Source organism: Podarcis pityusensis (genome assembly GCF_964106645.2).
Source record: "Podarcis pityusensis genome assembly, chromosome: Z".
NCBI lineage: Eukaryota > Metazoa > Chordata > Lepidosauria > Squamata > Lacertidae > Podarcis > Podarcis pityusensis.
The window spans coordinates 45,497,413-45,508,932 of NC_138044.1; the positions used below are offsets into that span (position 1 = coordinate 45,497,413).

Consider the following 11,520-nt stretch of genomic DNA (forward strand, 5'->3'; position numbering starts at 1 on the left):
TTGTCAAAGAAGAAGACTTCAAAGAGCTTGCAGCCTTGGCATCTAAAAAGAATAATGGGCGGTATACAAATGTTCCAAAATATAATTAAGTTAAATGAATAAAGCAATCAAGCATATCTTTAACACTAATCCTTGAAAACATTGGCAGCATTAAGATATATTCAACTGTGTAAATAAGTTTTGATGGATGTAATAATGGAATACTGAATGGTTTAGTTTATGTAAAATATGCAGGGATTTATGATATGCAAAATGAACCATGGAAAGAGAATTGATATTTTAAGGATGTTTTAATGAGTATTCTAAATTGTAAAACTGCTGGCTGAGAGAAGAATTTGGGTGGGTAATCTACTGAACTTTGAGTTGATTAATCTACTGATTAAGTTTGCAGCCCTATATTCTGCACTTCCCTATCACCCCACCTGGCAAAAAAAATATTTAAAAAATTGTCGAAATTAGCGCCCCAGATCTCTGGCTAAGGCTTTGGGAAACACCCAGTAGAAACTGGGAAATGTGCCTTGAGGGCGGGGTGGGAAAAGACCAGTTTGGGAAGATATCATCCACCCCTCTTCCCAAATATCACATCCAGCTATCAGTGGTTTTTAAAATGTTATTTTAACAATTCAAAAACTGAATGGTTGTCAGCCACTTTGGACTTCTGTATTTTGAGGGGAAATCATTGTATAAATACATAAGCAAAAGCATTTTTTCTCCCCCACTATACCTCTCCAGACACACAAACAAACAAGCACACATGCCTGTTGGATACATGGAAGCATCAGAGAAAATATCAGGAACCTCTTGCTTTCTTGCTTTCTTGGTTTGTTGGTTTTTTAAAATGCTTTTCTCTAAGTAGTGCCCCCACTAATGCAGATTTACAGTCCTTAAAAGCACTCTTTGCTACAAGATCAGCAATCACAAGAGAGAAGCAGTAGCCCATCAAGTAGCAGTGAGTCATTAATAAAAGCTGTGAATAAAAATTAAATGCTACTGAGAACATGAGTTCATCAAAAGGTTTCCCTCCATTATTATTATTTATCATAATGCTAATATGTACATGATAGCATATCCATAAATTATCTCATATATATATATATATATATATATATAAATTGAGAGAGAGAAGTCACACAATCCTGTGAACTGTATCAGAATAAATGAATAATATTGCTGGCATCTATCTGTCTCAGGAGACAATGGAGGAGTGTACCTTCAGGGTTGAACTCAAACCATTGGAGGCTAACATTGCCTTCTGTGGCTGTAGAAATCGATACAGGAGAGACATGTTTTGTTTCAGCTGGGGAAGATGAAGGCGTCCAGTTGTGCTGCTGCAGATGCTCCATGGCGTTTCTGTGCTCCCAGTGGTCATTCCTCCTCTGGTCACTGCTATGAATACACAACCTGTCTCCAGGCACTGCCGTTGTCTGCAAGGGATTCCCACACAGCAGGGTTGATGCTGCCAGCCTTCATGCCACATTTGCAGACATCTTTGTAAAGCAGAGCTGGTCTGCCAACAGGCCTGGTGCCTGAAGACAGCTCCCCATAGAGCTCTTCCTTGGGGATCCTTCCATCCTCCATTCTGTGTACATGACTAAGCCAGCATAGACATCACTGAGACAGGAGTGTGAACATGCTGGGAATGTGGGATTGGGAGAGCACACCTTTGATTGAGACTCTGTGCTGCCATGTGCTGCCCAAAATCTTCCTGACTCAGGGTATGTGGAAGGCCTTGAGTTGTAAGTTGTCCACGACTCACTTCCATAAAGCAGCATGCTCAACATGCAAGCCTGGTAGGCCTTCATTTTGGTACTGAACATCAGCACCACGTTCTCCCAAACCTTTTGAAGAGGCAAGCCATTGCCATTGCTAACTTGCCAATACACTTGTCAGTAGTGATGGTGGTGGTAGTTTTAGCTAGGCATGTTTCATGATATATTTTCTCATGTGTGTTCTTTCTGTGTCACGCAGTGTTGGCTCCAATCTTTCAAGAGCTATCAAGACACCTTCAGGATGGGGGCACCATCCGTGAGTCACCACAGCAGGTTGAGGGTTCTCATCAGTAGGTCCCCCTTTGAGGGTGCCTGCACCCTCTAGATGTTCCTGCCCAGCCTACCCTTTCTGACACTGGCCCTGACTCATGTACGTCCATGTGTTCTTCCTTTGTAGCAGGAACTGGGAATCCCAGCTGCCACCACACATCACCGGAGGCTACGGAATGGAGAAGGCCCAGAAGGTTGGCCTGTCAAGGTTCTAGAGAAGGTAGCCTGGTGACAGGCCTTCATGCTCTGCCAACCTTTGCTGGAGCAAGTTGCTCACCTGCAGCTGTCTGTTCATCCAGCCTTTCCTCTTTCCTTGTGGGTTCTGATATTGGACTGGAATAAGGCGACCTGGCTGGGATGTGTCCTTGAACCAGTGTTTCTCGAACTTGGTTCCCCATCTGTTGTTGGACTGCAGCTCCCATCACCCCTGACCACTGGTCCTGCTAGCTAGGGATGATGGGAGTTGTAGTCCAACAGCATCTTGGGACCCAAGTTTGAGAAACACTGCTAGAACCCTTGCTTGCCTGGATGGAGACCTCTGAGTGGGTGGGTGGATGAGTGGCCACCCACTGCCATGTGGCCCCCAGAAAGTTCCCTATGAGGGAAGGTGGCCTTTGGGCTGAGAAAGGGATCCTTGCCTCTGCTTTATGAGAAGGCTTTAATCCCTCCAGTCAAGTGCCTAAGTAGAAACTCTCTGATCTTTTCTTTATAAACTGCCTTCCTCTAAGCTTTCTCTAAGCATGTCAGTCTTTAATGCCCTCCAATGCTTTATGAATCCTTTTTAAACGATGTGGGCGAGCATTGAAGGCTTAGCTCGGGAAATAATACTTTGCTACCTGCAAAAAGAAGCAGTGGGTACCTGAAGGATATAATGCTCTTCTGGAGTATCTCTTGTCCAAGCCCTCCAAGAAATAAATAGGGGCATATTGGAGTCTCTTATCCTCACAACAACCTTGTGAAGTCAGTTGGGTGTAGAATTAAATGTAGAATTGCACTAATGCCCCAACTAAGCCACAAATGGTTTGGTCATTATTTGAATCCACATCACAGTACAGTGTTCTTAGCTTTCTACCACATTGCTTGTGGCTGCAATTCCCACTTACCTGGGAATAAGTCTCACTGAAGTTAATAGGGCTGAATTAAACTAGGATTGCACACGATGCAGATCTCCTGATGTCGCATTGGAAGCCACCTTCTGCTGAATCTGTCTGGTCTATTTAGCTTAGTATTGCATACCCTGAGGGCTTATCCACACTTATCTTTTGCCCTCTCTTTCTAGACACATGTCCACACTTTAAAACTCCATGTCCAAGTGTTGTCCCCAACCCCCCACCCTGGAGCTTTCCCCATGAAATCCACTTTTTAGCGCTCAGTTGGAGCAAACTTCAGTGCAGGTTTTCCCTTTAGAGTGCAGACCATGCCTGGAAAGTGGAAATTTAAGTGTGGGTAAAAAGCTCTCCAGGTTCCAGACTGCAGACAATTCCCAGTCCTATCAGGAGATGCCAGGAGGTGAGCCTACCACCTTCAGTGTACAAAAGAGACTTGCTACCACTGAGGTACAGCCCTTCCCAGTTACATCAGTGGTCATCTCTCTGCATGAGTTTTCAGAACGCAAGTGGGCAAATGTGGTGTCAAAAGTGGCCCTTCATCAATAAGTTTTGCCATGTTTTCAATCTGCTTAGATCCAGAGCAGTTTCGAACAGCTGCCTCGCTACCACCCCAAACTGTGAAAACAGCACCCTCTGCTGTTCAAGCTCTGCATTTCTCCACTTTGAAATGTCGACCTGCTTTGACTCTTCCTGCAGAGCACATGGCTCCATTGCTACTTGCTAATACATACGGTAAAGGTCAAACAAGAGGGGGGAAATGTGCATGGGAATCTCCTGTATAAGTTTTGGTATTTTGGGGTTTTTTTTAGGATGTGGTGGTGTGCCTGTATGTCAGGCAGGGCTAGGAAACCTTTGGCCTTTCAGTTGGTGCCTGACACCCCCCCCCCTGCAACAGCCCCTGCAGCTGGCATGATCAGTGGTCAGGGATACTCAAGAGTTGTTGGTGGGAGCTGTAGCTCAGGGGCAGAGCACCAGCTTTGCATGCACAAAAAGGTTCCAGGTGCAAAACTGAGCTAGATGGACCAGGAGCCTCACTTAGAACCATAGAGTTGTAGAGTTGGAAGGAACACAGGTTATCTAGTACGACCCCCTGCAGTGCAGAAACCCTGCCCACAGCAGAAGTGGATTTAGGGGAGCACAACCAGTTCAGTTGCACTGGAGAAAGAGTCTCAGGGGCATCATAGGGAACACTGCAAGTGTGCTTCAGAATGGAACATGAGCAGTAGGGAGTGCCAAATTTTGGCTGAAATTTTAAAACCCAAAGTCCGCTACTACTGGGGGACAATTTGCTGTCTTGCTTTTAACTGGTTTATTGAACCATTTAATTCAGTGATTGCCAAATTCCTGGTAACCAAAGCACATTCTGGTTCTTATTTAAAGCTGGAAAGCTCAGTTGGTAGAGAGTGAGACTCTTAAATCTTAGGGTCATGGGTTCAAGCCCCATGTTGGGCATTGCAGGGGGTTGGACTAGATGACCCTTGGGGCCCCTTCCAATTCTATGGGGGTGTCTTATCAGACTAGGAGGAGGAATCCTTAAACCAACCAGTTATAAAGCTCTGAAGAAGTGACTTCCTCTGAAACAAGGCATTCCAACATCGGAGGGTTTGCATTGGGCATGATAGGATATCAGCTCACAGTGACAACTGATTAGCAAGGGGCACAGCTTGATTTGATTAGCCAATTTAGGAACAGTGGAAGTCAGACCATCTAGCTCCCCAGGGAAGGGAAGGGCCCTCCAAATCTTTGTTGGACTACATCTCCCATGCTTCCTGATCATCAGGCATGCAGACTGGAGTTGATGGAGGCTGATGTCCAACAATATGTGGAGGGCTGCAGGTTCCACATCTCTGGTCTGCCCTGACCAACAATGGCTCTCCGCGGTTTCAGGCAGAGAGTTTTCACCTTCCTTTCCTGGTCTGTCATCCCTCCCAACTGTCCCCAGCCTGCCACCTGAGACATCTGTGTGAAGCTAATCAGCAGGGGCCAGCCCTGCGACAATCCACTAACCACCAGCGCTTCTCAGGATGCCAGCCCTGGCCCTGTGGCCAGTTTTAGATTTTCTGAACCACTTAGGGCTTGTGCCTTTCCACATAAAACCTTGCAAAGTGCCATGCACACTGATAGCACTGTATAAATAATAAATATTACTACCATCAATTTTATTGTTAAGCGTACAGCCAAGCACTGATGCTGAACTTCCTGAATACCTGAGCATTTGTGCAAGCTGTTTCTGTACCCTCATAACATTGACTACCAGAAACATTTCCCCCCAAAATCTGGCATCCCTGAGTATCCAAATTCTGTGCAATCCCAAACAAATTAGACCAGCAGAAAACAAACAGCTCTTGTCATGAGTTAAACACACACACACCCCTGAACATAATTTTCCTTCCCTCTTTTATTTCATTTTTTAAAATCCCTCCAATGTCATTTATTTTACCAGATCATCAATCTGGGTTTTGTTTTGTTTTGTTTTCATTTCGAGTCGCAGTGATCAGTCCCTGTTTTTGTTCACTTTGTGGGGAATTTTGTTCTTGCTATGATTAGTTAACTTTTTTATAAAAAGTTTTATAAACAACAACAACAAATCAAACTGACAGGAAGTTCGCCTCCAGTTCATTTTGATGCTTGGAAGGGCTGGGGCTGGGGGCTGAGGTTGTGGGTTATGGGTTGGAATAGAGGGCGATGCAATCCATTGATTTCGGGGTGTTCTGACTCGGCACGCTGTGACGCAGATGCTCAGGCATCTCCATGGAAGAAAGACACTGAGTAGTTCAGCAAAGGCATGATACCAACCATCCTTGGAACTGGCATCATCTCGGCCATCACATCTCACGGATGGCGCACAGCATGATGCTCCCAGAATTGTTGCTTCCACCACTTCCTTCGCCCTGGGATCCTTTGCCCTCCAGAGATTCCACGGATCCACTCCTGGAAGAGCCGTAGAGGCACTGGAAATGTTCCATGGAGTAAATGCTTCCAGACTCATCGGAGTGAATGCTTTCGGAGGAATTGCTCCTGTAAATGTGGCTGATTGACCTGGAGCTTGCCTTCTTCTGTTTTGAGGGTGAAGCTTTCGATGGCTTAGGCAAGGGTGCCGCAGCGGGTGGGGATCTTGGATGGGATCGCTGCCGGGTCAGTGGCTTGGTTGGTGGCTGGGATGGTGGTGAAGATGGCAGTTGGCATGGTGGCTGGGACATTCCCTGGGATGTTGGTGCCTGGCATGGTGGCAGGCATAGTGCCTGGCATGGTGGAAGGCATGGCATCCGCTGAGATGATTCCAATGCCTCTGCTGGGGAAGGAGACAGGACAAACTTCGTTTCCATGCAGTGTGTCTGGATAGCAAAAGACTTCACCTCCTTCCTCAGGGTGCTTGAAGAAAAAGAAGATGGGAGAGAGGTACAAGCACAGCAAGGAAACCCGGACAGATTTCCTTTGCAGATTTGTTTATTTTAAGCAAGTGTTCTGTTCAAAAACATCTGATATGCATGTACATAAAACAAATAACCAGCCTTTTTTAAAAACAAAAAACCGAACATCTTTTGCATTGTCAGACAAGTTTCATACAGTTCCCCATAATGTATACAGGTCTGCCTTTTTTGTGTACCTCATCACACCAATAAATAACAATTAAAAACTCAATTTCTCTTCACAAACGCCACCCAACTGTCTATCTGCTCTAATTCTCTCCATATTTTGGAAGGACAGTCTCAGATTTACAGAAGCTGTCTTGGTTTCTTTTTGGATCCTGGAATGCCTCACTTTCCCTTAGGATGTCCCTGTTTTCAAAGGAGAAATGTTTTCAAAGGAGAAAGGAGGGTATGAGTTATGCGACCCCTGAGCCAAGGAGATACAGTAAGTAGCTATACAACCTTTAGAAGACAACCCTGTATAGGGAAGTTTTTGGGTTTTTTTTTACTGTTTCATGTTTTATTAAATGTTTCATGATTTATTAATAATAATAATAATAATAATAATAATTTTTATTTATACCCCGTCCTCCCCAGCCAAGGCCGGGCTCAGGGCGGCTTACAAGCAATAATTAAAACAAGTTGAATGATTACAACTTAAAAACAAAATTAAAATACAACATTAAAATAATGAAACATTAAATATTAAAATGTATCCTCATTGCAGGAGGAGAAGGAAAAGAAAAAAGAAAGAGAGGGAGGGAATCAAATTGGCTCCAAGCCAAAGGCCAGGCGGAACAACTGTCTTACTGGCCCTGCGGAAAGAAATCAGATCCCACAGGGCCCTGGTCTCATGAGGCAGAGTGTTCCACCAGGCCGGAGCCAGAGTTGAAAAGGCCCTGGCTCTGGTTGAAGCCAATCTAACTTCCTTAGGGCCTGGGACCACTAGGGTGTTGCTATTTATGGACCTTGAGGCTCTCTGTGGGGCATAACGGGAGAGGCGGTCCCATAGGTACGAGGGTCCTAGGCCGTGAAGGGCTTTAAAGGTCAAAACCAGCACCTTAAATCTGACCCTGTACTCCACTGGGAGCCAGTGCAGCTGGGTGAATATGCTCCCATGGAGGGACCCCGTGAGGAGCCTCGCTGCAGCATTCTGCACCCGCTGGAGTTTCTGGGACAGCTTCAAGGGCAGCCCCACGTAGAGCGAATTACAGTAGTCAATTAATGTCAGCACACCCCAAATACTGATGCCTGGCTACAGCACAGTCAAGAGGGCCTCCTGCACTAAGTTATCAGCTATATCATTAATTGTTGCTGCTGCTATGCTCTAATATACCATGTCAGTCTATCAGTCCATCAAGCTCAGTCTCATCCAATCTGCCTGGCAGGGGCTCTCCAGGATTTTAAACAGGAGTCTCTCCCAGCCCTGTCAAAGATGCCAGGGACTGAAGCTGGGACCTTCTATATCAAGGCTGTCGGCTCCTGGGGGCCAAGGCACTATGCCCCCAAACTTTGTTTTAGGGAGGCAGGCCCCCTCAATGTTCATAGGGCCCCATGTGTGATGTTAGGATGTTGCTTCAGGCCCCCTCAATCCCCCACAGAAGGTGGTGCCTCTGTTCTACATGCAAAGCAAGTGACCTGCCACTTTTCTACCGCCCATCATTTCTCATAGGATGTTGCTTTATATAACCATCTCAAATCCCTTGGCTTTATTGCTGTTGGTGACATTTGCTATTTCAGTTTTCATTATGCAAGGGCAACATACATGTATGGCCCGTTCATAACACTTTTAGCAAAAATGCTTTCCCAGAAAGAAACATTGGGTGCTATAGTCTACCCCTCACAAAGCTAATATTCCCAACATCCCTAACGAACTACAGTTCCCATGATTCTTTGGGTGGAAGCCGTCAGATCTAAATGTATAGTGTGTATGTGACCACAGTTACTTTGAGACACTTCAGTGCAAAAAGTGACAAATAATCATAATATAACCATCTATCTCAGTATTGACTCCACTGACCAAGAATCATGGAATCATAGAATCGTAGAACTGTAGAGTTGTAAGGGACCCTGAGGGTCATCTAGTCCAACCCCCTGAAACGCATCCAACTAAAGCATCCATGACAGTTGGCCATCTAACCTCTGCTTAAAAACCTCCAAGGAAGAAGAGGCCACCACCTTCCAAGGTAGTGCATTGTGCTGTCAAACACCTCTTACTGTCAGTTCCTAATATTAAGTTGGAATCCCTTCAACTCCATTGGTGCGGGTCTTCCTGAAAACAAGCTTGCTGCATCTTCCATGTGACAACTCTTCAGATATTTGAAGATGGGTATCAGACTACTGCTCAATCTTCTCCAGGCTAAACATACCCAGCTCCCTCAACCATTCCCCCAAAGCCTCACTTTCCTTGGTTTCAGACAGATGTTTTCCCCAATCCTCTCTGTAGATATTGGGGATTGAACCTGGGTCCTTCTGAATGCAAAGGACTGAGATTTGGTCCCCTTTCAAACAGCAGTTCTACATGCTGGTGCATGCACAAGTTGGTGTGTGTGTGTGTGTGTTGTGATAGGTGAAACTTACATGTCGTCTGTCATCAGCTTGTAGTGAAGAACAGTGCAGCCAACAATGAGCAAAATCAGGAGCACCAAGAATACACACATCACGGCAATCAGCAGGTCTTGCTTCAGTCTCTGCTTTTCCATGGAGTCTTCTTCCAAATGGTTGTTTAAAGGAGAGGTACTGCATTAGTTCAAATTATCACCTGTATCCTGCCCTGCCCTGTTCCGTCCTCCAAGGCACCCTTGCCATCTAGGAAGAATCTCAACCCATTTTGTATCTTTCCTAAATAAATTTCTTAGTTGGATTTGTTGGGATGTACTCATTTAGGAACAGAGGAAGATGTTGTCATACAGAGTTAGACCATAGTTCAGGCATAGGCAAACTCGGCCCTCCAGATGTTTTGGAACTACAACTCCCATCATCCCTGACCACTGCTCCTGTTAACTAGGGATGATGGGAGTTGTAGTCCCAAAACATCTGGAGGGCCGAGTTTGCCTATGCCTGCCATAGGTCTATCATGCTCAGCTTTGTCTACGTTGACTAGCAGAAGCTTTCCTGGGTTTCACACTTGGGTTCCTAGTTGTTGATGGACTACAACTCCCATCATCTCTGATCACTGGTCTAGCTAGCTAGGGATGATTGGCGTTGTAGTCCAACAACAGCTAAGGCCCCAATTTGATAAACACTGCCTATGTGAAGATGCTGGGGACCTGAACATAGGAAGCTGCCATCTACCAACTCAGACCATTTGGTCAATTTAGACCAGTATTCTCTTTGGACTATAACATCTCCTTGACTACTGGTCATGCTGGCTGCTGGGGTTGCTGGGAACTGGAGTTCAACAAGATCAGGAGGTCCACTGGCTCCCTAGCCCTGCCCTAGTGGGTCACAGCTAGAGATGGGGCAGAAACTTGATTCAGCTCCCACTTAAAGGCGAACCTACCTAATTCACACTTCCTGTAACAATATGTGACCCAAAACACAGGTGGAATCTAGACACATATAAAAAACGCTGTTAAAAACACTTTAAAAAAAAGTTTTGAAAAATCAAAACTTCACCATCACCACCTAGTGTCACATTTGTATAATGCACTTTACAAAACACTTAAAATGTTTTATTTGCAGCTGTATAGCTGAGTCCCCAGCCTTTCCCCAAACTGAAATACAGCCATCCTTTTGAAATCTGCGCTCCTCCAAACTTCATGGTGCAATTCTCCAACCAAACATTCCTTACAAAAGTGAAGACAGTGTGCATTTTAAAAACCCATGTACAGTGGAACCTCGGTTTTTGAGCTTTTCGGAAGCCAAATGATTCAGAACCCAAACGCTGAAAATCCGGAAGTGAATGCTTCCATTTTCGAACACACATCAGAAGTCAAACAGCTTCTGAGGTGCGTTTCTCCATTTTCTCCATTGAAATTCCTGACCTCCCATTGTGCCTCAGTTGTTGAACATTTTGGAAGTCAAATGGTCTTCCAGAACAGATTACGTTTGACAACTGAGGTTCCACTGTACAAAATGGCAGTATATTAGCAAAACTGCATGGGGAGAAATATGTGTGTTAGTCAAAATTGCATAGAAAAATGTCAGTATTAGAAGAAAATCACACCAAGATGCTGATGAATTTTCATGAAAATTTCAAAAAGGTGGGGGAAAGATCACAGATTGCCATGGCAATATGGAGAACTGAATATAAGGCTGGAAAAATGATGAACTCGAAAACTGACTTGATTTGTGGAAGAAGAAGAGTTTGGATTTGATATCCTGCTTTATCTCTACCCTAAGGAGTCTCAAAGCGGCTAACATTCTCCTTTCCCTTCCTCCCCCACAACAAACACTCTGTGAGGTGAGTGGGGCTGAGAGACTTCAGAGAAGTGTGACTAGCCCAAGGTCACCCAGCAGCTGCATGTGGAGGAGCGGGGAAGCGAACCCGGTTCACCAGATTATGGGTGTACCACTCTTAACCACTACACCACACTGGCTCTCTGGAGGCAGGGAAGGGAAGACCTCCCAGGATGAGAGATTGGGAGAAGAAAGGAAAACTCCCAGGTGGCAGCTGGGAGGGTCCACCACTTTCTGTGCACATCAAGAGTTAAGAGCTACCTTTGGGAGAGGATGCAGTGTTTTCTCTTTCTCTTTCTCTATTTCTGTTTTTATTTCGATTAGTTCCTTTTATCCTGTATTATGAAAAACTTTAATGGGGAGGGAGAGAGAAATTGACTTGATTTGTCCACCCCCAGTTGCAGTTCTGAAAAGACCCTTCACTACACTACATTCTGTATTTTAGGAGGGTGGCGAAGTCTTTAAGATCCCCCACCCCTTTAATCACTTTTATCTTTCTGCTGTGCCAATGCATTTTTAAACTGACTCAGCGATTTTGCGCGCCTCTCATCATGTCACTGT

The 11,520-nt window shown here is 45.1% G+C and overlaps 1 protein-coding gene across 1 annotated transcript; it reads right to left on the reverse strand.

The window, feature by feature from the left end:
- Window positions 1-5,528: 5,528 nt before the first annotated feature.
- Window positions 5,529-10,083, reverse strand: LOC308468132 (uncharacterized protein). The gene is made up of 3 exons (XM_080990124.1): window positions 10,061-10,083; window positions 9,139-9,265; window positions 5,529-6,520 (listed from the first exon to the last, which is right to left on the reverse strand). The coding sequence occupies exons 2-3, from the start codon at window positions 9,258-9,260 to the stop codon at window positions 5,974-5,976; spliced, it is 669 nt and encodes a 222-aa protein (XP_080846250.1). The 5' UTR covers window positions 9,261-9,265; window positions 10,061-10,083; the 3' UTR covers window positions 5,529-5,973.
- Between the last annotated feature and the right edge of the window lie 1,437 nt (window positions 10,084-11,520).